Genomic DNA, 26,018 nt, shown 5'->3' on the forward strand with positions numbered 1-26,018 from the left:
CCGGAGGACGCGGGCTGCCCTTTGGACACCCAGCAAAGCGGGCATCCACGCGTTCGGAGAGCGCGGCGGGCTTCGGAGGAGGGCGTCCCCCGCTCGCCACCGCGGGGCTGCGGGAGCCTCAGGGGTTAAAGGGCCGATGTCACATCGGCCGTTCGAAGCTCCTCCCCGCACCGTGAGGTGAAGACTTTTGAAAATCACCCCACTGCAGACTCCTCCCCCGCCTGCGAGCCTCGCCTGCCAGTGCTGGGGACGCCTCTGCCTCCGCGCCTGTAGTCGCCGGCCGGCCGAGCCCAGCGCCGGGTGTGCAGCGGGGACCCCGGGCCGGGTGCAGCCGAGACAGCGCCGGGTGTGCAGCGGGGACCCCGGGCCGGGTGCAGCCGAGACAGCGCCGGGTGTGCAGCGGGGACCCCGGGCCGGGTGCAGCCGAGACAGCGCCGGGTGTGCAGCGGGGACCCCGGGCCGGGTGCAGCGCGGACACCGCGGGGCCTGAGAACCGGGTGGGCGCGCGACGCCGACGGGACGCGGAGGATGCGCGCCGCGGGGCTGGCGCTGCGCTGCGCCCTCGCCCTGCTCCTGGCTGCCGCCGGGGCTGCAGGTGAGGCTTGCTCCAGGGGCCCGCGCGGGGTGCGGGCAGCCCCCGAGCTCGGGGCGCCCCGGTGACTGGTTCGCGTGTTTATTTTAGCCAGGAGTGGTGAAACAGTCACCCGTGGGAACTGGGGACGAGGTCCTCCCCGAGTGGCTGGAAGGACGGCTTTGGAGAGGGGGCGCCGGAGCCGCCGGACTCGGGGCGGGCTGGGGGGACCGGGAGGCCTCCCGGGTCGGCCGTGGGGGTCCCCGGACAAAGTGTTCTCCGGAGCCCCGTGTACGCGGGAGCCGAAGAGCTCCGCCGCCGGCCCCCGGGTCGGCCGTGGGGGTCCCCGGACAAAGTGTTCTCCGGAGCCATGTACGCGGGAGCCCAAGAGCTCCGCCGCCGGCCCCCGGGGGCGGGGGACCCGGGCCCCGCCGTCCACTCGGGGTCCCCAGGCTTCGCTGCGCGACCTGGGGTCCCCGCGGCGACACCCCGGTCCCGCCGCTGCCGCGTGCCCGAAAGCCCCGCCCCGGTCCCACCCCCCCACCGCACCCCCGAGCTCCTATTGGGTGCAGCCGGAACAGGCGAGCCTCGAGCCACTCCCCTCGTCCAATGGGGGGCGAGGGTGCGGCGCAGGGGCGGGGCTCGCGGGCACGTCCCCAGCGGGGCGGGGCTGCGCGTCGGGGCCCGCGGCGAGGACGCTCCGGAGTTTGCCCCGCGCCCCGGGACTTGGGTCCCAGCCTCGTCCCCGCCGCCCCGGCCCCGTCCGTGGCTGCCCTCGGGCCACCCAGACCTCGCTGGCCAGGACGGGCGGGCCGGGGGCCCGGCGAGGACTCTGGCCGGCCCGGCGTGCTCCCACTCGGAATGGGCTGGCTTGGGCTGCCCCCTAAAGCGGACTTCCGTTTTGGGAGAGGCGCTGGAATTTGGACAGGAGGCTGACGGTGTGCAATCAGGCCACAGGCCCACCCCCTGCTTCTGCAGAGCTGGGCACTGAACTTGGCCTGGCCCCCTCGGGATAAGTGCTCTGCCGTGTGAGCTGTAGTCCCAGCGACCCCCCCCCCCCCATTTCAGACAGGCTCTCCTTTAGCCCAGGCTGGCCTATCAATCGCCAGGTAGCTTAGAATGACTGGACTCCTGATCCTTCTTCCTCCACCTCAGGAGTGTTGAGGTGGCAGGCCTGTGCCACCGTGCTTGGATTTGGGGGTCCTGGGGACAGAAGCCAGGGGGGCAGGCACTCCACCTGGGCCCAGCAGCCAGCCTGGCTGGGACGGGAGCGTTTTAAATGGCCTTTTCCTCCTCAGAGCCAGCTCAGGAGACTGGAAGGGGTTTCTGTCAGTCAGCAGTGAGCGGCGGTCAGCTGTACAGTCCCTGGAGAATCCCAGCCTGGAAAGAGGAGGGAGCCGGCATTGTGGCGCACTCGGACTGGGAAGGCAGAGGCAGGCGGGTCCTCGTGAATTCCAGGACAGCCAGGGCTCCACAGTGAGACCCTATTTCAGAGAGAGAGAGGAGAACCCACCCATCACTTAAAGGAATAGTGCATTTTGTGGAGTCTTGGGCACCACCCGTTTTTCCGTCTCACAGGAAGGCCTAAGAGCCCCTTTGCTGGCCTGCCGGACTCCTGACATCCTGTCAGGCCTCCTGGTCATATCGACTACTGTGGTTGGCTCTGGCTTCCATGCTTGGCCTAGACCATTCATTTGTTTTAAGAATGCGATCTGCATGGCACTTGTCTGCAGGTTGATCAAGAGCGGGGGCTGGGTGGTGGCCCGGTGGTGACATGCTTGCAGTTCAGGTGTGAGGACCCGAGTGGGAATGCGCAGCACCAGCTCAGCCAGATGCAGCAGGCTGCACCTGCAGTGCTTGGAGGGTCCCTGGGCTACTGCGAGGTCAGGCTCAGAGAGAGACGGGTTCAAAGCATGAAGAGGAGGAGGTCAGCTGACTTGGACTTCTGGCCTCCACACACACAGCCAGGAGTCCAGGTGAAGGGAGTCAGATGTGTCCGAGGTTCCTCCAAACAAGAGAAAGTACAGTTTTGCAAGCATTGATAGCGTGCCATGGGCGTATTCATTTGTCTCTGTCCCCTTTCTCACTGAGGAGAATTGGTAAAAGATTGGGTGAAGGTGGGTTTCTTTTTTCTTGTTCTTTTCATTTATCTATTTTTGGAGACAGTATCTCATTCTGTAGCCCAGGCTGTCCTGGAATTCACTATGTGTCAGGCTTGCCTCGAGCTTGTAGCAGTTCATCTACTCTGGCCTTTCTTTTTTTCTTAGCTTTACTTTTTAGTAGGGCCTCACTGTAGCTCAGGCTGGTCCTGCCTCACTCCCAGTGCTGGGAGCTGCTCACTTAAGCGAATGTTCTGGAGGCAGATGCTCCTGTCTCTGATTATCTCTGCTCTTATCTCACTGCTTCCTTCAGATAAGGTGCTGGAGTCTAGACGCTTGGCTCTAGCCTGTAGCTTGGCTCTTTGGCCAAGAGAATGGTGTTCTTCCCTTTCCGCCTTAAGAATATCAATACTTATGGCATCCGCACCCTCTGGGCATGTGAAACAAATCTGCTTTGGTTGCTGAGGGAGTGGACTTAATCAACAGGATGGGACTTCAGGCATTGGTTTCCTAGACGCTTATTAATTAGACTTGGTGGCGAGAGCCTTAACCACTGAGCCATCTTGATGCAGGAGGAACTTGAAGTGGTAAAATGGACACTATGAAGGACTCACTAACAAACCAGTTCAGGAAATACTGTTACAGAGGGAGAGGGGGCAGTCCCTCCACCGTGGCTGGGGGAGTCCAGACTCACCTGCTAGAAAAGTCTGTGCCATAAAGAAGTTTAGGATTACCGTGAGGACACTTCTGTGCAGGTTTCTTCTGACCTCCCGTCAGGCTCCATTCTCATAACAAAGCAGACAGCCTTGACCCAGAACCAGCCATTAGGCCCACCCCTTATCAAAATACATGCCTCCAGTGGACCACTCCAGGGGGCAGCTCAAGGGGACATCAGTCATTAAATCTTGGTCCACTATTAATTGTGTCTTTATCAGGAGAAGCATAATTTTGGCAGGTGGGCAGGATGACCCCAGGTGACAGCCTTTAGAAAAGAACACCGTGTACTTCAAAATAATTCTGGCAATGTCTGCTGTGTAACTCTGCCATCTGCCCAAGGCACTAGATTTGCAGTCTCCTGCCTCTGTCTCAGTTGTTCTGTTCGAGGCTGGTTCCCTTTTGTGCATTAGCCAGAAGCAGGCACACGCTATTATTAGAGTTTTCCTGCATTAATCTCTAAGTGCTCAGAGTGATTTCTCACTAGCAAGCATTCCCAGCCTGACCCATTTTTATGTTTTGACAGGGTCTCCCTATATAGCCCAGGCTGGTCTTGAACTCATTGTAATCCTCCTGCCTCAGCATCCAGAATGCTGAGATTACAAGTGAAAGCTACCATGCCTGACTGTGGGCCTGCTCATTGTTGCTGGGGAGGGAGCCTAAAGTGCCCTGTGTGTTAGGCAAGCACTCCAATGACGGTGCCTTGACCTCCTTTTTTAGACAGCGTTTCTCAGTGTAGCCCTGGCTGTCCTGGATCTCGCTCTGTAGCCCAGGCTGGCCTTGAACTCACAGAGATCCACTTGCCTGTGCTGGGATTAGAGGCTGCACCACCGCCCTGCTCATTTTGGTCTCTTTGCATACCGTCTGTCCTCAGAAGTTTAGGAAAGAAAGCAGAAAGTGGCTGGTGTGGAGGCACCTTCCTGTCACCCCAGGACTCCGAAGGCCCAGGAAGGATCAAGGAGTTCGCAAGGCCAGCCTGAGCTATAGGAGACTTTGTCTCAGAAAAGAAAGGAGAGGAAAACAAAAAGCCTAGAAAGCAGTAACCACCTTATTTGTGTGTGGGAAACAGAACTGAGTGTTTCCCCTTTCGGTTTCTGTGGCCTTGTGACACTCAGTTCTGAGGGCCAGGACTGCAGAGGTGTGTGCTTGCTGCCTGGTGGAGGGGCATGTCTTTTTTTTTTAGTGTATACTATACGAAGTGATGGCCTTTTTAACATTACATGTATCTGTTTATTTGGGGGGGGGGTGGCTTGTGGGCTTCAGAGGACAACTGGCCGAGGAGGTTCTCCCCTTCCATCGCCCGAGTCCTGGGGGTCGAACTCAGGTCGGCCTGGCAGCAAGTTCTTTACCACTGAGCTGTCTCGCTGGCCTTGTTTATTTCACACTTGCTTGAGATGGGGTCTCCTTGTGTACCCCAGGCTGGCCTGCACGTTGCCATGTAGTCCAGGCTGTGCTCAAACTTGCAACGGACTTCGTGCCTTTGCCACGAGGCCCCTGGGATGCCAGGTATTCACCCCACACCACACTTAGTAATTTTTTTGTTTGTTTTTGTTCTTGAGACAGAATCTTGCTATGTAACCCTGGCTGCTTCAAAGTAGTGGTGATCCTCCTGCCTCCACCTCCTGAGTGCTGGCATGACAGGCATTTACCACATCGCCAGGTTTGTGAAGTACTGGAACCAGAACCCAGGCTTTGTACACATTGGGCAAGCACCTGAGCCCCAGCCAGGGCCTTTGGGTGTGGCTGGTATTTCCACACCCACATGCTCATTTGTTTTAGTCAAGTGAGAACATGGATTAATGACCTGTCACCAGGGCTGTGTGGCCTGATGGGGTGGCACTCCTCGGCTCTCCCCTGCCGGTGCCCCTCTGAACATCCCTTTTGTGATGACCCAGCCAGTCCTGGAATTCTAGTTACCCTGCCTGCTCACCCGACCATCAGGAAGAGTCAGTGAGTCATTTCCTCCTCTGCCGGATCCTGGCTGCATGATGAGTCACGGGTCCGGTTAGCAGTTGGGCAATAGAGTATCGTCAGCACGATGAACGGGGTGGTACACGCCTGTAATCCAAGCTCTGAGAGTTCCAGGCCAGCCCTAGGTAATTAGTGTGGCACTGTTGGGGGAAAAAAAAAAAAGAATCACATTGTAGCTGAGCAGGAAGCTGGGACTTGGGAGGGCCACTGAACAGCGAAGGGAACCGGTAGGACGTGGGATTTCAGGTTCATGAACCTGAAGGTTCATGAAGCTGGGCAGTGGGGGTGGCTCACACCTCTAATCCTAGCACTCTGAGTTTGAGGCCAGCCTGGTCTATAAAGCAAGTTCAAGATATCTAGAACTGCACAAAGACACCCTGTCTCAGAAAATAAATAAATAAATACAATAAACAACAACAACAAAGCCAAGCATGACGCCCATACCTTTGGGTTAAGCCTCAGGGTTAGGGACAGTGCCCATGTCCAGTCCCCCTCTCAGCACTGGGACCCTGTCCGGCTTGGCCCTGTGCACGCTGCCACCGTCTCGGAGTTATATGTGTGTCCGTCCTGTTGTGTTTAGAAGGTCTTGTTTCACTGGAGTCCTCCAAACCTCTGGCTCCTACAATTGTTCCACCTCCTCATCTGAAGGGTTCCCAGAACCCTGAGGGGAGATTCAGTCCACCAGGACTGGTGTTCCAAGGTCTCTCACTCTGCACATTGTCCAGCCGAGTCTCTGCATCTGCTCCCATCTGGTGCGGGAGGAAGCCTCTCTGATGATGGCCGAGTAGGCACCGATCTATGATATAACAGAACGTCAGGAGGAGTCTTCTCACCGCTCCCTTCCTTTACAGAACAGTAGTACCCGCTTTCCCTAAGTCCCTGCCCTTCCTAGTCTCAGGTCCTTGGCCACAGTACCAGTGTCAGCATGGGTTCCATTTCACGAGGTGGGCTTTAACTCTGATCAGTGGTGGGTTCCTCTCTCAGTTTTCGTACACTATTGGGTGACCCATACTTTAACCCCAGCACTCCGGAGGCAGAGGCAGGCAGATCTCTGAGACCAAGGCCATCCTATTCTATATCGAGTTTGAGGCCAGCCAGGGCTCCACGGTTGAGACCCTTTCTCAAAATGAATTTTAAAGTTACTTAACTAATTTAGATAAATCTCTAGACTTTCTTTGCAACAGCCCAGATGTCAACATTAACATCTGACTGACAGATTTCCCCTTTGCATTGGTTTGTGGATCCTCAGCTCTCCTTTTGGGTCCAACAAATTTCACTGGCTATGCTGGGTAAATTTGCCAGAAACTAGGGGTTGGCAAGATGATGTGGCCAGCTCTGCGCTCTGCTGTTGAAAGACCCTTTCTCCCCTTTGGTCCCACAGCAGAGGACGCATGCGACAGGAATGAGTTCCAGTGCAGGGATGGGAAATGCATTGCCAGCAAGTGGGTCTGTGACGGCAGCCCGGAATGCCCGGATGGCTCTGATGAGGCATCTGAGACGTGCAGTAAGTCCCCTTTATTTGTTGGGGATACCAGGACAAAACGAAGACCTTACACATGCCAGGCGGGCTCTTCCGCTGAGCCACGCCCACCCCTCACTGGGTTCTAGGCAGAGGGCCTCTTGGGCTGTGCAAGACCCAGCTTTCTAGACCCATTTTCTGTCCTTCCAGAGCAGCCCAGGAATGTTACGTTCAATCCTAAAGTCAGGAGGGACAGAAGATGGCTCAGGGTGACCATCCTTCATCCAAATTTCCAAAATCCAAGTATTTTGTTTGCTATGACGGTGGATTTGGAAGGTTTTGCACCTGACCCCATTCTGTGGCTTGCAGTCACAACACAGATCCACTAAAAGCCCTGTATGAAATTATCTTAAGGGGCTGGTGAGGCGGCTAAGCAGACATGGTTGCCTGTGGCCAACCATCGTGACAAGAATTTGATCCCTGGAACCCATGTAGTGGGAAGAGAATGAACATGTTGTCCTATGACCTCCACACGTTATGGCTAAACACACACACACACACACACACAACACACACACACACTCACACAGATGGACCTGATGTAACCGATTGGCGTTCACTTTGAGTGACAGCTCTCCTCTTTCTCCCTAGTGTCTGTCACCTGTCAACCCAAGGAGTTCAGCTGTGGGGGCCGCGTCAGCCGCTGCATTCCTAACTCCTGGCGTTGTGACGGACAGACAGACTGCGAGAATGGCTCGGATGAACAAGGCTGTGGTGAGTGTTGCCCAGACCGTGGGTGGTGCGTGTGCGTGCGTGCGTGCCCCCACCAGGGCCCTGGGGTGTGATAGCCTGTGGTGTGGTCGCTCCTTCTTAGCCCCCCTCCTCTGGCTCAAACCCCACCTTGAAAGCTGGAGAGATGGTGCCTCCTCTCATGGACACCAGAAACCTTCGTGAGGCGGGAAGCCCTGGTGACTCTGGCCAGGCAGCCCGCGTGGAAGCTGCACACGTAGGAAGTGCTCACGTATGTCTGTCTCTGTGACTTAAGTACCCACGCCGAGGAAGAAGGCCTTGCTCAACTTCCCCAACTGCTGGCTCCGTGGGAAGCAGAGCCTGATGTTCTGGAGGCCAATGCGCCTACCAGCTGGGTGTCCTGGTGTTGCACCACTTTGCTGTGGTATCTTGAGACCCCCAGTGGGTGCCTGGGACATGAGAGTGCTGAATCCTGAGTACCGTACTGTGGGTTTCCCGATTCCCACATACCTTTAACACAGCGTGATTTATACATTAGCACAGTCAGCAATTCACAACAGCACCTAAAGCTCTAAGATGTGGCGCAGCCCCTGCCTGGGACACCCCAGTGAGGGGTGAGGGTGTGGCTCCGTGCTAGAGCGCTGCCTTGGTACTTGACCGTGGGAATGAAGAAACTGAGGCAGGGCTGGGTGTGCTGCAGCTTCCTGGGCCCTCGCCTGCTACCACCACGGCTCTCCAAGGCTCTGCTAAACGGGCTGACCCTTTTAAGCACAAGGGTCCTGTCTATGGACTGCTGTGTGGTGCCCTGGACCACGCCTGACAGGGTGCTCTCCTCTGTGTGCACCCCACAGCCCCCAAGACGTGCTCCCAGGACGAGTTCCGCTGCCAGGATGGAAGGTGCATCTCCCAGAAGTTCGTGTGTGACCAGGACCGGGATTGCCTGGATGGCTCCGACGAGGCCCACTGCCTGGCCACCACTTGCGGCCCCGCCCACTTCCGCTGCAACTCCTCCACCTGTATCCCCAGCCTGTGGGCCTGCGACGAGGATCCCGACTGCGAGGATGGCTCCGATGAGTGGCCGCAGAACTGCGGGGGCCGGGACACCGCCTCCACCTCCATTAGCGGCCCCTGCTCCTCCCTGGAGTTCCACTGTCGTAGCAGCAGCGAATGCATTCACCGCAGCTGGGTCTGTGACGGCAGCGCCGACTGCAAGGACAAGTCAGACGAGGAAGGCTGCGGTAAGTCCCCGGATGGACTCGGACGGAGGTGAACGGCTCCCGAGCCCTGCACCCCGGGACGGACGGAGCCCTGCACCCCCGGACGGACGGAGGTGAATGTCTCCCGAGCCCTGCACCCCCGGACGGACGGAGGTGAATGGCTCCCGAGCCCTGCTCTGGTGTTTTGGGGCTTAGCAGTTTGAGATTGCCCAGAAGGAAAGTTGATTTATTTTGGGTGAGGGGCTGGTTCAGTGGTTAAGAGCACCTGCTCTCGGAGCATGAAACTTAAATCTCCAGGGCCACAGCCATACTCAAGCCTGTAACCTCAGTGCTGTGGAATGTGGAGACAGGAGACCTGGGGCTTGATGGCTGCCAGTCCAGGTTTACTGAGAGACTCTGGCCCAAGGGACACGAGGAACTCTGCCAGAGCGTACTGGAGCACAGACCTGCTTGCACACATACACTGCATTAACTCTGTGTAAATAATTTTGTTGTGCTTGTTTTGGGTTTTTCTGGGACAGGGTGTCTGTGTAGCTTTGGAGATTGTCCTGGATCTCGCTCTGTAGACCAGGCTGGCCTCAAACTCACAGAGATCCGCCTGCCTTTGCCTCCCAAGTGCTGGAATTAAAGGCGTGAGCCACCACCGCCCAGTGTAAATAAAATTCAAAAAATCAACCAAAGATAAGGGCTGGGTATGGTAGCATAAGCCTTTAGAAGCAGGTGAGTCTCTGTGAGTTTGAGGCCAATCTAGTCTACATAGTGAATTCCAGGACAGCCAAGGTCTTGTAGAGAGACTATGCCTCAGAAAACCAAAATAAATTTGTTTTTAAATCAACCAAAGATAGGTTAAATGTTTTTTTCTTTGGAGTGATGAGTTTTTCAAAGGGCAGGGTCTACAAACTTCCCAAGTGTCTTACTTTTCTGTTGCTGTGATCAGTAGTGACAAGGCGACGCATAGAAGGAAGTTAGCTCATTGGGGCTTACAGTTTCGGTAGGTACTGAGTCCATGAGGTACTGGCATGGCAGGGAGCATGGCGGCCCAGAGGCAGGCACGGAGCTGCAGCGGCCGCTGAGCCCACATCTGACCCACAAGCAGCAGGCAGAGAGATAACTGGGAAGGGTAAGAGTCTGTTGAAACCTCAAAGCCTGCTCCCAGTGATGAGGCCTCCAACAAGGCCACGCCTCCTAATCCTTCCCAGACATTTCCACTAACTGGGGACCAAGTGTCTAAACTCATGGACCAGTGCAGGCATGCTCTTTCAAACACCATATCACACATGCATGAGGCCAGGGGTCAGTACCTGAGTGATTTATCTATTATTATTAGCTGGGCGGTGGTGGCACACCTCTTTAATCCCAGCACTCAGGAGGCAGAGGCAGGCAGATCTCTGTGAGTTCGAGGCCAGCCTGGGCTACAGAGTGAGTTCCAGGACAGCCAGGGCTACACAGAGAAACCCTGTCTTGAAAAAAACAAAAATAAGCCGGGCGGTGGTGGCGCACGCCTTTAATCCCAGCACTCGGGAGGCAGAGCCAGGCGGATCTCTGTGAGTTCGAGGCCAGCCTGGGCTACCAAGTGAGTTCCAGGAAAGGTGCAAAGCTACACAGAGAGACCCTGTCTCGAAAAACCAAAAAAAAAAAAAAAAAAAAAAAAAAAAAGAAAAAAACAAAAATAAGTAAATAAATACAAAATTACTATTGATGTGTATAATCCATGCGTGTCAGAGGACAACTTCTAAGAGTCAGTTCTCACCATCCACTATAAAGATTCTCGGGACTGAACTCAGGTCTTTGGACTTGGTGGCAATCGCTTTTACTGGATGAGCCATCCTGGCAGCCCTCAAACTGCTACGTCTAAGCTACCCACACTAAGGCAGAGAAGATCTCTGCTTGGTGCTTCTTGTGACAATCACCACTCTGTCCTCTCCAGTGGTGACCACCTGCCGGCCCGATGAGTTCCAGTGTTTGGATGGCGCCTGCATCCACGGGAACCGCCAGTGTGACCGTGAATATGACTGCAAGGACATGAGTGACGAGCTGGGCTGCATCAATGGTGAGCTTTGCCCCACCCTCTCCTGCCCTGTTCCCCAACTGCAGTGCCTTGCTGTGCATAAGCATTCCCATAAAGTTGGTACCGCCACCTGAAACCCAGAGCCTCATGCAGGATACAAAAGCATTCTACCGAGTGAGCCATTTCCCTAGCCCGACCTACTTTATCCTTGAGACCCTAGTGGCATACACAATCCATCCAATTCTGTGCAAAGAACATTCCAGGGCTTATGAGAGTCCTTGTCTCTCAAGTGTCCTGAGATCAACTCATGCCATTGGCCTGATGGCACTTTTTCTAACTCACTGACCTGCAATTTTAAAAAATACACATAACGTAAATGCGGGTGTGCTAGGCTGAGGTGTGGTTCTCTTGGTAGAGTGCTTGCCTCGCGTGCACGGTGCAACGGCGCAATGCACGCTGTGATCACCATGTCCACCAGGTGTAGGACCCTGTCTGTAACCCCAGCAGCTGGGAGGTGGAGGCAGGAGGTCAAGGGCAGCCTTGCTTACGCACTGAGTTTGACAGCGCTCTCACTTAAAACTTACTGTTAGTTTTTTGCTGTTTGCTCTTTCGAGTTGAACTCAGGACTTCTGGGGACTAGGAGTTACTTGTTACTTTTTAACTGCATTGCGGCTGCTGGGTGTGGTGTGCAGGCCTGGAGTCTAACAGTTGGGAGCCTGAGGCAGGAAGCACACAAATCTGAGGCCAGTCTGAACCAAGTAGTGAGACCCGTGGTGCCGGGCGGTGGTGGTGGTGGCACACGCCGTTAATCCCAGCACTCGGGAGGCAGAGGCAGGAGGATCTCTGTGATTTCGAGGCCAGCCTGGTCTACAGAGTGAGTTTTACTCTGTCTCCAAAGAAAAAGAAAGAAAGCTGTATAAAAACATATCTTACGGACGTGAGGCTACGAAACCCAACGAAAATCCGCATCTTTGCAGCCGTCGCTGTACTCCTTCTCCAAGACAGGGTTTCTCTGTGTAGCCCTGACTGGATCTCACTCTGTAGCCCAGGCTGGCCTCGAACTCACAGAGGTCCTCCTGCCTCTGCCTCCCCAGTGCAGGGATTAAAGGCGTGCGCCACCACCGCCCGGCTCTCTAAGGCATTTTTGAACCTGCAGAGTGGAAACAAACTCTGTTCCGGTTAAACAGTAACTTCCTGTCTGCCTGCTGAGCTCCTGGCAGCTAACTGCACAGAGCCTGGGCTCAGCCTGCACCAGGCCCCGGGTTCCATGCACAGAGCCTGGACTCAGCCTGCACCAGGCCCTGGGTTCCATCTCCAGCACTGAAAGGCAAAAAACACCATGGAGAAACTTTACAGTAGTCATGGTGGAATACCCCTGTAACTCCAGTATTTGGGAGGCTGAGGCAGGAGGATCTCCCTAACCTCCTGGAGTACAAGAGCTACATAGTGAGACTTCTGGCAGAGCCTCTACCCTGAGCCACACCCCAGCCCCTCACTGGGGGATTCTAGGCAGGAGCTCTACCACTGAGCCATACCCCAGCCCCTCACTGGGGGATTCTAGGCAGGGGCTCTACCACTGAGCCACACCCCAGCCCCTCGCTGGTTGTACCGCGTAGCCGCTCTTGACCATTCTCTTTGCCTCTATTAGTGACGCAGTGTGATGGGCCCAACAAGTTCAAGTGTCACAGTGGCGAATGTGTCACCTTGGACAAGGTGTGCGACTCCGCCCGGGACTGTCGGGACTGGTCTGATGAGCCCATCAAGGAGTGCAGTGAGTCTTGGGAAGCTGGGCAGAGTGTGCTGTTTTGGGGGAGCTGGGCATGGCACCAACATGTAGTTACTATGGGGCCAGGAGCCCTCCACCCCCACAGCATTCAAAAGGCTTAGTATGCGTCATAGACCTGACAGTTTTGGTTCTAGCGCAAGACAGGCATGGGGCCCGGGTGCTGGGAGATGAGGACCTGCTCAGATCTCGAGCGCTTATACAGTATAAAATATGTTCTTGGGTTTGCAGAGATGGCTCCGCAGCCAAGAGCACGTACTGCTGTCATAGAGGACCCAAGTTTAGTTCCCAGCAGCCAAGTCAGGTGGCTCACAATCGCCTGTAACTCTAGCTACAGGGGATCCATCTCCTGGCCCCCCAGTGCCTCTGGCTTCGGGGGACATCTGCATCATGTTCTTAGACCCACACGCAGACACACACGGACACATGATGAGAAATAATAAAAACAGATTATTTGAAAGCTCTTTGCCAGGGCGATGCCATGTCTTGCTGTTTCCAGGGAGGGTCCAAGGGCTCTAGAGTTACCGTCTGTCTCCTCAACCCCGCAGACACCAACGAGTGCTTGGACAACAATGGTGGCTGTTCCCACATCTGCAACGACCTCAAGATTGGCTACGAGTGCTTGTGCCCCGCCGGCTTCCGGCTGGTGGACCAGCACCGATGTGAAGGTGGGTCCGCGGCACGTTCGGGCCGTGGCGCTGAGCTCCTCTGCCTTTTGTCTTTGAACAACATGCCTCGGTTTCCCCAGGCACTCAGTGGGCAGGAGTGGATGAAACCCCCACCTCTTAGGGCTGTTAGGAGGGTTCCGAGGGCGAACACCGAGCACAGGCCTGACGGTTAGCGTGGATCATTGGCAGTCCTGCCTTATGGGGTCATCATCAAGAATCCAGGTTCACTTCAGAGGCAGAGGCAGACAGATCTCTGTGAGTTCAAGGCTAGCCTGCTCTACAGAAAGAATTCCAGGACAGCAGGGCTACTTAGAGAAGCCCTGTCTTGAAAAAAAAAAGAAGTGGGGCGGGGGGAGGGTAAAAAAAAAAGAAGAATCAAGTTGAGGCTAGAGCCGCGCTCAGCTGGCGGGATGCCGGCCTCACGTGCAGCAAGGCTTCCTCCCCAGCACATCATAAACCCAGCATGGTGGCCGCACAGGTGATCCTAACACTTGGGATTGATGGCAGTCGAATCAGAAGTTCAAGGTCATCTTCTATGTAGCAAGTTCAAGGCCAGCCTGGGCTATGTGAGGTGTCTCAGAAAACAACAAAAGAGGCCATGTGTGGTACGAAATATCTTTAACCCCAGAACCTAAGAGACAAAGGCAAGCAGATCTCTGAAGTCAAGGCCAGGTTGGTCTCCATAGCCAGTTCTGGGCCAGCCAGGGCTACATAGAGACCAGCAGGGAAAAACAAATGGAGGAAAATAAAGACTCGAAGGAAAGATGGATGGATGGATTCCACAGTTATCTAGCGCTGTCGGTGAATGACAGGGTCAGGATCCTGCTGGGGTGACATCCCTCAGCCACTGGAGGACACACGTTTGCTTTTAGTCCCCCTGTCCCCACCTGTGGCCTCTCCCCCAGAGAAAACCCTGTCTCTGTTGAACACACAGACATTGACGAGTGTCAGGAGCCGGACACCTGCAGCCAGCTCTGTGTCAACCTTGAAGGCAGCTACAAGTGCGAGTGCCGGGCCGGCTTCCGCATGGACCCCCACACCAGGGTCTGCAAGGCTGTGGGTGAGCACAGCGAGGCCGGCGCCCGGGAAGGCGCGGGGCGGGCGCTCCTCTTCAGGTTCAGAACTGTTGAGCGTCGTGCTGTCTGGGTGCGGTAGCTCTCCAGGGTTTGGGCAGATAGGGGAGCAGTACGGGGAGGACTTGGGGAACCTTTCTAGGGGTCTCCAGCTGAGGCTGTAGACTCTCCCTGGCCCTCCAGCATCTGGGAGGGGTAGAGAGTATGGCCTGAGCCTCTGTAACGTCTCCAGTTATTCTTACTGAAGAAATGGCTCCTAGGGCCCCGGGCTCGGTAGGTAGAGTTCTTGCCTGGCACGCCTGAAGCCCTGGGTTCTGCCCCTCACTGCTCTGTATGGCTCTCCAGGCCCCATAGCCTATCTGCTCTTCACTAACCGCCATGAGGTACGGAAGATGACCCTGGACCGCAGTGAGTACACCAGCCTGATCCCCAACCTGAAGAACGTTGTGGCCCTGGACACCGAGGTGGCCACCAATAGAATCTACTGGTCCGACCTGTCCCACAAAAAGATCTATAGGTGAGCTGCAGCCTCTCCCCCCCCCCCCCCCCCGCCCCCCTCCACCCCTGCCCCCCCCCCCCCCCCCCCCCCCCCCGTCCCCTGCCGAGGCCCAGGCTCCAGGCGCTAATGTGACCCGTCTTCTGCCTCAGCACCCTGATGGACCAAGCGCCTAGCTTGTCCTATGACACCATCATCAGTGGGGACCTGCAGGCCCCGGATGGGCTGGCCGTCGACTGGATCCATGGCAACATCTACTGGACAGATTCGGTTCCAGGCAGTGTTTCTGTGGCCGACACCAAGGGCGTAAGGAGGAGGACACTGTTCCAAGAGAAAGGGTCCAGACCCAGAGCCATTGTGGTGGACCCTGTGCATGGGTGAGTGTCCTCAGAGCTGAGGGGTGCAGAGGTCAGTGGGGGGCCCAGAACCGGTCTCGGGAGTCTGTGTAGTTGAATGAAATGGTGTTGAGTTCCAGGGGAGACAGTGAGGTGGAGGCCAGGGGCTGTCAGTGAAAGAGCAGGGAGATGGCAGACAGAGGTAGTGGCTCATGCCTGAAATCCCAGCTCGGAGAAGACTGAGACAGGAGGATTGCTGTGAGTTTCAGAATAGCTTGGGTTGCAAAGTGAGACCCTGTCTCAAAATATTCAAAGCAGAGGCTTAGCAGCTGGCTTAGCGAGGGTCTGGGGCGGTGGCTCAGCGGGCGAGAGCACTTGCTGTTCCTGCAGAGGGGCCGAGTTTGTGGAATTACCCAGCATCCGTATCGGACAGCTCACGGCCCCTGTAACTCCAGGGGTCTGACGACTCTGGCCTCCTCAGGCGTGGCACACAGGGTACAGACACATAAACATAATTAAAAATGAAGTCTTAGCCAGGCAGTGGTGGCACAGGCCTTTAATCCCAGCACTCAGGAGGCAGAGGCCAGCCTGGTCTACAGAATGAGTTCCAGGACAGCCAGGACTGTTTCACAGAGAAACCAAACCTAGCTCACTGGGTAAAGGCATTTGCTTCTAAGCCTGATGCCCTGAGTTTAATCCCAGGGACACGTGTGGTAGGAGGAGAGCGCCGACCCCCAAGGTGTTGCATGAGTGCATTCACACACGTGTCCATGCAGTGGACAAATACGTGTTAAAAAGATAAAAGAAGCCGGGCGTTGGTGGCGCACGCCTTTAATCCCAGCACTCGGGAGGCAGAGCCAGGCGGATCTCTGTGAGTTCGAGGCCAGCCTGGGCTACCAAGTGAGTCCCAGGAAAGGCGCAAAGCTACACAGAGAAACCCTGTCTCGAAAAACCAAAAAAAAAAAAAAAAAAAAAAAAAAAAAAAAAAAAAAAAAGATAAAAGAACGGCGCCTGGGCCCATCTGACACACACGAAGTCCTGGGTTCCGCCTGGGTACCACATAAAGCACACATGGCCGTGCACACCTGTGACAGACAGGAGGGTCAGAAGTCCAGGCATCCTCAGCTGTGTCGGGCTGCAACAGTGACCGAGGCTGGGATTGGCACAGTGCTGGAGTCCCGTCCAAGCACACAGAAGGCTCTGGGTTCCACCCCAGTACAAGAAACAGCCAGCCTGGGCTTAGTTGTGCGTGCCTTTTAATGCCATCCACTTAACTTTGTACCCAAATCTCCCAGGCTAGCATAGGCTGGTCAAGGAACAACTTTCTGAAGTCGGGTCGTCATGCTTGGCAGCAAGTACCTTTCCAACTAAGTCTCCTTCCTGGCCCCGGGGACAGCATTTCTGAGATTGTATTCTACCCTCTCCATCCATCACACACATTCGAACAATAATATGCAGAGTCCCTCTGTTAAGTTAGTGCCCAGAACACTCAGGGACAGAGTAAAGCTCCTCCCCCAACTAATGGAGATCAGAAAATCTCTAAGAATTCACTGCTTACAGTCTCTGTCGGGGTCCCACAGACAGCAACTGTTGGGTATCCCTGTTGGGAAGCACACACCACCCACCCCACCCGCCTGGTGTGCTCTGCCCACGTCGGGCTGCATCTGTGTTCACGCAGGAGCGATTTCACAGTGTCTTGCTCCAGGCATACCTTCCACTCTCCACACTCCAGCACCCCCCTGCACCCCCCCCCCCGGGCCTGTAGTCACCCAAGTGCACCGCTACGCCCTTAACTCCACACTTTCAGAGAGGGGCTGAGCATGCCCGATGGCCGCCGCTCTTGACTGGGAGAACCCTGCAGAAGTTGGAGCTGGAGTTAGCGGCTGGGTGGAGGGCTGAAGGGAAGGTGTCTCAGTCTGGAAAGCGCCTGCCTTGCCAGTGTGGGGACCTGGGCTCCATCTTCACCGCCCACGTACAGAGCAGGTGTGGTTTCCAACTGAGAACCAGCTGTTTACATCACACTAGCTGCCAGAGTGGCTCATCTCTCCTCTGTCTCTGGTCTTCCCAGCTTCATGTACTGGACAGACTGGGGGACACCTGCCAAGATCAAGAAAGGGGGCCTGAACGGTGTCGACATCTACTCGCTGGTGACTGAGGACATCCAGTGGCCAAATGGCATCACACTAGGTATATCCAAGGGCTGGTCTTGCCTGCCGAAGCCGGGCCTCACAAAGAGGACACAAGCATATGCTTGAGATTATGTCATTGACATCACCCCCTTCCTGGGCGGCTGGAAGGTTTACTGGGTTTGGGCAAAAGCCACAATGTGGCCTTCAGGTTCATATGTGGTAGAGGACTTCTCCCAAAGCTGTACCTTTTACCCAAAGTTAGTGCCCTGAAATTTTTCTGCCATAGTCTGGAATGCTCTGGAACATTCTAGAATCTTTTAGAACATTCTGGAACACTCAGGCAAACTGAATGATTTTATTCTCACCTCTGACCTCTCCATATCTCCTTGTCTATTCATTCATTTTAGATATTCCCAGTGGCCGCCTCTACTGGGTTGATTCCAAACTCCACTCTATCTCCAGCATTGATGTCAATGGGGGCAACCGGAAGACCATTTTGGAGGATGAGAAGCAGCTGGCCCACCCCTTCTCGTTGGCCATCTATGAGGTGAGCTCCGGGAATGTCCGGGAATTTGGTCCAGCCCTAGGCTCGTCCCATCCATTCAAGTCAAGACTGATCAGGGTATCGGTGCTTGTCTAGAGATCTAGAGATGGTAGAATTGTAGCTAGTGTGTGTGTGTGTGTGTGTGTGTAACCCAGAGTTCATGAGGAGACAGGACAGTGCCTGGGGCTCACTGGCCGGCCAGTGTAGCCGACTCAATGAGCTCCAGGTCCAGTGCGAGAGCCTGTCTCAAAAATTAAGGGGGAAAGTGACTGAGAAAGACACCTGACATCCACCTTGGCCTCCACACACATGTGCAAAGCACACGAACATATACATATGCATGCAGCACACACACACACACACACACACACACACACACACACACATACACATACACCCAGAGAGGAAATGGTTAGGATGGGAGATTTTATGCACATTTCACTACGTTTATAAAGTAGCAACTTTCCAACACACCCAATATTGCTTATGCTTAGGCACCCCAGAGGTTTGGGGGAGGCTATGGAGATGTGTGCTACTCCAGGGCTAACGGCTTGGTTGTCGTCTACCCACGTCACCCGTGTAGGACAGAGTGTTCTGGACGGACGTCATAAATGAAGCCATTTTCAGTGCCAACCGCCTCACAGGCTCAGATGTTAATTTGGTGGCTGAAAACCTCTTGTCCCCAGAGGACATTGTTCTATTCCACAACATCACACAGCCTAGAGGTAAGCTCCTGCACTCAAATAAGTTTCTCTGCCTTTGTCCCAGAATTCTCCAGACTCTTCTGGCTTATTTGACAATGAGTTCAACACCCTTCCTGTACCCAGTAATAAAATTTCCATCCAGTGCTCGAGAATTTTTGTAGACTATGCGATGTATCTGCCGCCGTCAGTTCACTCTGTCTGAACGTCTCTCTTCTTCCCCGCAGGGGTGAACTGGTGTGAGAGAACGGCCCTCCCCAACGGTGGCTGCCAGTACCTGTGCCTGCCAGCCCCACAAATCAACCCCCACTCCCCCAAATTCACCTGCGCCTGCCCTGACGGCATGCTGCTGGCCAAGGACATGCGGAGCTGCCTCACAGGTAGGGCACACGTCCCTGGCGCTCGACCCACACGAGCCTACGGAGGCTGACTAGGCATCAGAGCTGCCTGCGGACTCATGAACGAACTGTCTCCAATCAAAGCACACTTAGACTGCGGTCCCCTTTGGGGTCTACTTGTCTGAAGCTCTGTGTGGAAGTAGTTTGACTTGAGACCAGGGTATCAAGTAGGAAACGCGACGCCCTCTCTGATAGCATCCGAGAAAGGCTCGAGACTGGCTTCAGTCTACTTCCTGTTGCTAAAACAGACTGCCTGAGACGGGTCATTTATAAAGCACAGACGTTTGTGTGGCTCCTGGTTCTGGATACTGCGAGTCTCAGAGGGCTCTTCTCTGCATACTAACGTGGGGAAAGGGCATCACATGTTTGATACATAGCAAATGGTCTTATTTTAATCTATTTAGTTAGTTAGTTTTTGGTTTTTCGAGACAGGGTTTCTCTGTGTAGCTTTGGAGCCTTTCCTGGAACTCACTCTGTAGCCCAGGATAGCCTCAAACTCACAGAGATTTGTCTGTCTCTGCCTCCCAAGTGCCAGGATTAAAGGCATGCACCGCCACCACCTGGCTTATCTATTTATTTAAAGGACCCTTTTTTGGTAGGAGGGTGGGTTCCAGGACAGCCAAGGATACACAGGAGAACCCTGTTGTTTCAGTGATTGAGTTTCTTTTTTTTTCTTTTATTTTCCTTCTTTTTTGATTTTTCTGGACAGGGTTTCTCTATGTAGTCCTGACTATCCTGGAACTCACTCTGAAGACCAGGCTGGCCTCTAACTCACAGAGATCCACCTGCCTCTGCCTCTTGAGTGCTGGGATTAAATGCATGTGCTATCACTGCCTGGCTGGTGGTTGAGTTTCTAACGTGGACATTTCAGGTCATGCTCACCATCTCAGGGACCAAACATTTGCAGATCCTATTGTAAGAACAGGATAGGTGCTCTGGAGGCTGAGGCAGGGGAATCACAAGTTTGAGGTCACCCTGAAGTTTGTTTTTACTTCCTGATGCCCCTGGAACTTGGTAACCTGCTTCCATGTAGAACGGAGGTGTGAGTGGTACCTAGATCGTGGCACTCAGGTCATGTTTATTGTCCCATCAGAAGTCACACCTGTCCTGACCACCCAGGGGACAGCCACCATCAGGCCTGTGGTCACTGCGACTGCCCCAGGGCAGCCAAAGCACGAGGAGGATCAGTCAGCTCCCAGCACTTCCAGGCGGCCTGTGGACATCCCTGAACTCACCACAGCAGAGTCGGTGACAATGTCCCACCAAGGTAAAGGCCAGGCCCCCTTCATTTACTTAGTGGGATTGGGGAATGTGCCGCCATGCCCGTGTGGTCAAAGCAAAACCCGTGACGATCTGTTCTGTCCTTCCACCGTGTGGGTCTTGGGATCACACTCAGGTCGCAAGCTTGGCAGCAAACTCCTCTACTCACTGGGCCATCTCACTGGCCCTGTGCTGAGTGTCTGTCTGGGTGTAGGTTTTGTGCAAATGTCTGGCATCTCTAGGAATCCTGGAAGTGTCCCCTGTGGACACTGGGGGACAGCTGTGCCTGGGATTAAGGCCATGTGACTTATGCACACCGTGATAACATCTCCAGGTTCCCTGAACAGGGGATAGACATGCGTCAGGCACTCACTCCCCTTGGGTGGCTCCTGTCACCTCCCCACCCTGACCTCTGTGTCTTCTGACCTCCGCCTCCTCACGTTATCCTTGTTCTTACCCCAGTCCAGAGTGGCAGAGGCACCGAGGAGCAGCCGCAGGGTGTGGGGGCCTTGTCCATCATCCTCCCCATCGGTAAGTGCTGGCTGCGCTGCTGACATTGGGGGGCTCCTGAGACTTCATGGGTAGCCTGCTGGGCCATCCCACCTTTCTGACCTAAAATGGAATGCCCCTGCCTGAGACACCCCTGCAGGAGGGATGCGTCTGCCTGCCTCTCACCACGGTCCCCTCTCACTCCACAAATGAGATGGAGTGCCCTGGCTGTGGTGGACCTCTTTCATCTCACAGGCAGAACTCTGGGCTTGTTTGAGGCCAGCCTGGTCTACATTCTAGACTGGCAAGGGATACACAGTCGGTTTCTGTCTCAAATAAATAGAAAGTGGCTGAGAAGTGGTGGTACGCACCTTTAATCCTAGCACTCAGGAATCAGAGGACCTCTGAGTTTGAGGCCAGCCTGGTCTACAGAGCAAGTTCCAGGACAGCCTAGGCTACACAGAGAAACCCTGTCTTGAAAAACAAAACAAACAAAAAAATAAATAAAATAAAAAGGAAAGAGGGGTGGGTGAATTGTGATTCTGTGTGGAAATAAAAATCACGTTGGTTCACGCCTTTAATTCCATCCCAGCACTCAGGAGGCAAAGGGAGGTGGATCTCTGTAAGTTCAAGGTCAGCCTGGTCTACATAATGAGTTCTAGGACAGCCAGGGCTACATAGTGAGACCCTATCTCAAAAATGAAAATAATCAAAGCAGAGTTGTTAGAGAATCTCAGAAGATAGAACCAGGGTCAGGCTATGGAGCCCAGGCTGGTTCAGAAGTTGGCATCCTCCTGCCTCATCCCTCTGAAGGGAAGCCTCACAGGTCCTGGTTCTCTCTGCCCCTAGCAGTTGCTCTTTGTGTGATAAGTATAATTTTACAATCTACCCATCACTGTCATGTAAAGGGGCCAGGGTGGGAACTCCTAGTGGCCTCACTGGCGCGAGGCCTCTTGGGGCCCCTCCCTGACTAAGCCCCTCTGCCCACAGCACTGATCATCCTCCTTGCCTTTGGGGCCATCCTGCTGTGGAGGAACTGGCGACTCAGGAACATCAACAGCATAAACTTTGACAACCCAGTGTACCAGAAGACCACGGAGGACGAACTCCACATTTGCCGAAGCCAGGACGGCTACAGCTACCCCTCAGTGAGTGTGCTCTTCTGTGGGGGAGAGGGGGCGCTAACAAAGACAGAAGCTAGGTGGGCTGGAAAAAAGGAGGCCAGGGCATGCACAGCTCAGTAGTAGTGTCTTCCTAGAATCCCCCAGTGGGGGGCTAGGGTGTGGCTCAGTGGTAGAGCCCCTGCCTAGAATCCCCCAGTGAGGGGCTGGGGTGTGGCTCAGTGGTAGAGCCCCTGCCTAGAATCCCCCAGTGAGGGGCTGGGGTGTGGCTCAGTGGTAGAGTACCTCCTAGCATGCTTGAGTCCATGTTCCGTCCTCTGTGGGGCTGCGGAAGAAGTCTCCTGAGTGGAGATTGGTTAGTGTGCAGAGGAAGCAGTCCTTTGCAAAGGCCTGTGATAGGATCGGGCATGTGTTTAAGAAGCATGGGGGAGGGGCTGGAGAGATGGCTCTGTGGTTAACAGCTCTGGCTGTCTTCCAGAGGACCTGGGTTCAATTCCCAGCACCCACATGGCAGCTCACAACTGTCTATAACTCTAGTTCCAGGGGATCTGACACTCTCACACCAATGTACAGAAAATAAATTTAAATAAATTATTTTTTAAAAAAGCAGCAGCATGGGGGAAGACCAGGAAGGTGGCTCTGTTGTTAGGAGCATGGGCTGGTCTTCCAGAGGACCTGGGTTCTGTTCTCAGTACCCACAATTGTCTGTAACTCCAGTTCCAGAGGATCGGATCCCTTCTGGCCTTCACAGGCAGGAGGTGCACAAGTGAGCACAGACTTTCATGCAGACAAAACACCCAGACACAAAAATAAAATCAGTCTAGAAAAGAAAAAGAGACACAGAGGAAGCACCTGTGGCCAGAGCCTCAGGGAGGACCTGTCCTCTGCGTGAGGCAGGCGCCCTCTGGTGGCTGTGCGGGCAACAGAAGGGGGGCCTGAGGCGGGAGAGGGATGCGGGCTGTGTGGAGTGGGGTGTGGTGGACTCCGGCCATGCGCAGTCCACACTAGACTGATGGTTTCCTGTGTTTGTGATTGCTGACAGCGACAGATGGTCAGCCTGGAGGATGATGTGGCGTGAACAGCTGCGAGAACCATCTCTTTCCGGGATCCGCTGCCACTCTCGGGCAGGAAGGACACTTTCTCCACACCCCTGTCCAGGACTGGTCCTGCCTCTTCTGTGTTGCTCAAAGCAAGATAAGAGCAAAGCTGGGCCGAGGGCCAAGCCCAGCGGCCTGCCTGCCCCAGGCTCTGTTTTATATATTTATTGTCTGGGGGCAGAAAAGGCTGCCGGCTGTGCTCAGGCAGGAATTCCGGCTGGGATTCCCCCCCATCCTTCTTTGCTTGGAGGGCAAAGAGGCAACCCCAGAAGCTCCTACGGTCTCTTTTCTCCACTAACAGGAAGGAGAAAGGACCCGGGTGGAGAGAAGCCCTTTGTTCTGAACATTCCACAGCAGGTGCCTGTGACAGGGTCCCAGGTACCTCAGCCAATCCCTAAACTCAGGACTCCATGCATTTACCTCCACCCTGCAAGCCTTAGCCACCTGCCGGTCAACCTCCTTGCTCTGCCGCCCCATCAGGTCTGTCAGGCTGCTGTGGGCCCTGCAGAAGCCAGGAAAGTGACTTGTGGCACTGGGCGCTGATCGTGCCGGCTCTTGGGGCCAGCAGCGGCCAGTGACTGACGCCTGCTCATGCCTTCTCTAAAACTCACCGTTCCTGGAGGAACAAGCTTGAGTTGCCGTTCCCCCTTCATATTTGTGAAGTGCCTGAGGCATCTGGTTGCCTTGCTCAGGAGCCGAGACCTGAGCTGTCTGAGTCTCCTGCTGCTGCTCGGCGTGGCCACCAAGACCTCAGTCCCACGCCCGGCCCCCAGCTGTCCGCACGGGACCTGCACTTCGTTTTTCTCTTCGCACTTTTCCAGTTCAGGGTTGGGCACCCACGTGTTCCACATCTGTACTCTTAGCTTGCACTGTTCAGGGTGTCGGGATGGAGCTTTGGGCCAGAAGCGGCCCCCCCATATCACTGACCCTAGAAGACAATACCCAGGGATCCAGGCATCCAGAAGTCTGCGCTCTTCAATGCTGGCATGGAACTCAGCCTCTTCGGCCTTTTTAATACTGTAAACCTCTGCCTGGCACCTCCTGACTCTGCATGAACACCCAGAGCAGTCCAGGTGCTCTGCCCCTCTCACACTAACACACGTCCCGGCTCGGCTGGGTTCAGTGGTACACACTTGTCATCCCAACACTGGAGAGCCGGAGGCAGGTGGATTGCTGGGAATTGGAGGCCAGCCTAGACTACACAATAAGACATTGCCTCAAAAGGAAAAAGGAAAGAAAGGGGGGGGGCGGAGAAAAAAAACTTACATGATTTTTGAGCCCGTAGTCAGCCAGGCATGGTGGCACAAGGTGGCCTTTAATCCCAGAACTCAAAGAGGCAGAGGTGGGCATATCTGAGTTCCAGGCCAGCCTGGGCTATATAGTGAGTTCCAGGCCAGCCAGGGCTACACAGTAAGACTACATATCTGAAAACCAAAAGAAATCCCAAAATCCTGGTTATTTGGGGGAACTGGGAAGAATACTTAGAAATTGCCACAAATTTGTCCCACGGGTAACTCAGATGACAGTGGCTGTCTCCCTGGGACTCTGCACATGCCCACCTGAAGGGCCCCGCTGTCGGGACACGTGTAAAGGAGCTCTGTGCCGATGGCGCCTGGTTCTGTTGTCGCTGTATATTTGTTCACGGTTGTCACACATATGTATGAAATCTATTTATTTTTGCAAACCCTGATTGCTGCGCTTGTTGGTGATGCTCTGGGATGCTCGCTGTACGAAGATTGTTTGAATGGACTGTTCTCAGGCCTGTGTGTTGACTTGAGAGATAGGAACTGCTCTGAAACCATTGTTGGGGTGTTTTTATAGTCTGAAAATGTCTTACTGTGATGGATTAAATTCCTTTTTGAAAACTTGGTCGTCGTCACCTGTGTGCATGTGTGGGGTGTGGAGTTCAGGACAGGGCCGGATGTCAGGACAGCTTGGTGGGGCACTTCTCCACGTCTGTCCAGGCTCTGGAGCTTGAACTCAGGTCCTAGGCTTGTGCAATGAACACGCTTGGCTAAACATGTTTGGTTTTATTTATGTGTGTCTGTAAGCATATATGGCGTGTTTATGCGGGTGTACATACCTCTCTGTGTGGAGCCCAGAAGCGAGCACTGGGGGTCCTGTCACTCCAACTATTCCTTTGAGGCAAGGTCTGTCCCTGAGCCTGGGGCTCCATCCGTTCTGTGATGCCAGCAAGGTCCAGCCTGTCTGTGCCCCACTCAGAGCTGTGGTCACAAGCCTGCAGAGAACTCCCCTTTGTTAAACAGGTACTGGGGTCTGCACTCCGGTCCTTGGTTGCAAGGTGAGAGTCCTTAGCTTAGCTTCAGAGCCATCGTCCCAGCCTTGATTTTTTTTTTTTTAAGATTTATTTATTATATATACAGCATGTATGTCTGCAGGCCAGAAGAAGACACCAGATCTCATTACAGATGGTTGTGAGCCACCATGTGGTTGCTGGGAATTGAACTCAGGACCTCTGGAAGAGCAGCCACTGCTTACCAGGTAGAGGTACCCATAGAGGTACCCATGACTAAGCCTGACAGAGAACTTATTCTAACAGGCTGTCCTCTGACATCCGAACGTGTACTGTCCCATGAGCACACACAACCCTACCCCCCAGCCTATGAAATAAAAACGATCCATGAAGCCAGGCATAGTGGTTTATGCCTGTAAATCCCAGGAGGCCAAGGCTATGTGGTGAGACCCTGCCAATGTGTGAATATCCACATGTATCAAAACGTGTTGACTGGTAAATCTAGATGAATAGCTTCTGGGGCAATGGCAGGCCTAATTTAACAGACTTTCTGAAGACTTGAATTCAAAATTTCCTAAGGAAAAGTTGGGAAAAAAATATGCTTTTTAAAATATCTTTATTTTAAAGGTCTGGAGAGATGTCTCAAATGGTTAAAAGCACGGGCTGCTCTTGCAAAGGACCTGGATTCAATTCCACATGGCATCTCACAACTGTAGCTCAAGCTCCAAAGAATCCTACACCACGCACCAAGCATGCATGTAATGTAATACACAGACAGACATGCAGGAGAAACATCTGTATACATAAAATAAAAATAAAAATCTTAAGAAAATTTAAAAAAAGAATCCTTTTTTATTCATGTCACACACCAATCACAGACC

The 26,018-nt window shown here is 54.3% G+C and overlaps 1 protein-coding gene and 1 long non-coding RNA gene across 3 annotated transcripts; one reads left to right on the forward strand and one right to left on the reverse strand.

Moving 5' to 3' along the window:
* Window positions 1-278: 278 nt before the first annotated feature.
* Window positions 279-24,751, forward strand: Ldlr (low density lipoprotein receptor). 2 transcript variants are annotated; one of them, XM_076575823.1, is made up of 18 exons: window positions 279-595; window positions 6,737-6,859; window positions 7,466-7,588; window positions 8,416-8,802; window positions 10,709-10,831; window positions 12,438-12,560; window positions 13,121-13,240; window positions 14,175-14,300; window positions 14,659-14,830; window positions 14,962-15,186; window positions 17,213-17,331; window positions 17,681-17,820; window positions 18,401-18,542; window positions 18,746-18,898; window positions 20,010-20,183; window positions 20,639-20,707; window positions 21,656-21,813; window positions 22,829-24,751. In XM_076575823.1, exons 1-18 carry the CDS (start codon window positions 529-531, stop codon window positions 22,862-22,864), a joined length of 2,580 nt encoding a protein of 859 aa, XP_076431938.1. In that variant the 5' UTR covers window positions 279-528; the 3' UTR covers window positions 22,865-24,751. The 2 variants fall into 2 exon arrangements, with proteins under 2 accessions (XP_076431938.1, XP_042136451.1); XM_042280517.2 differs by lacking the exon at window positions 279-595 and adding an exon at window positions 5,343-5,480.
* LOC143274197 (uncharacterized) lies at window positions 4,597-8,703 on the reverse strand. The gene is made up of 3 exons (XR_013052642.1): window positions 7,715-8,703; window positions 5,800-6,151; window positions 4,597-5,495 (listed from the first exon to the last, which is right to left on the reverse strand). It is a non-coding gene; the product is annotated as an uncharacterized LOC143274197 (long non-coding RNA).
* Window positions 24,752-26,018: the final 1,267 nt, after the last annotated feature.

Source organism: Peromyscus maniculatus, chromosome 7 (genome assembly GCF_049852395.1).
Source record: "Peromyscus maniculatus bairdii isolate BWxNUB_F1_BW_parent chromosome 7, HU_Pman_BW_mat_3.1, whole genome shotgun sequence".
NCBI lineage: Eukaryota > Metazoa > Chordata > Mammalia > Rodentia > Cricetidae > Peromyscus > Peromyscus maniculatus.

Coding starts and splice junctions, on each gene's coding strand:
- Ldlr (XM_076575823.1), top strand. CDS start 529: ATGCGCGCCGCGGGGCTGGCGCTGCGCTGCGCCCTCGCCCTGCTCCTG. Junction 14,831..14,961: donor TCCCACAAAAAGATCTATAG/GTGAGCTGCAGC, acceptor CTTCTGCCTCAG/CACCCTGATGGACCAAGCGC. Junction 21,814..22,828: donor ACGGCTACAGCTACCCCTCA/GTGAGTGTGCTC, acceptor GATTGCTGACAG/CGACAGATGGTCAGCCTGGA.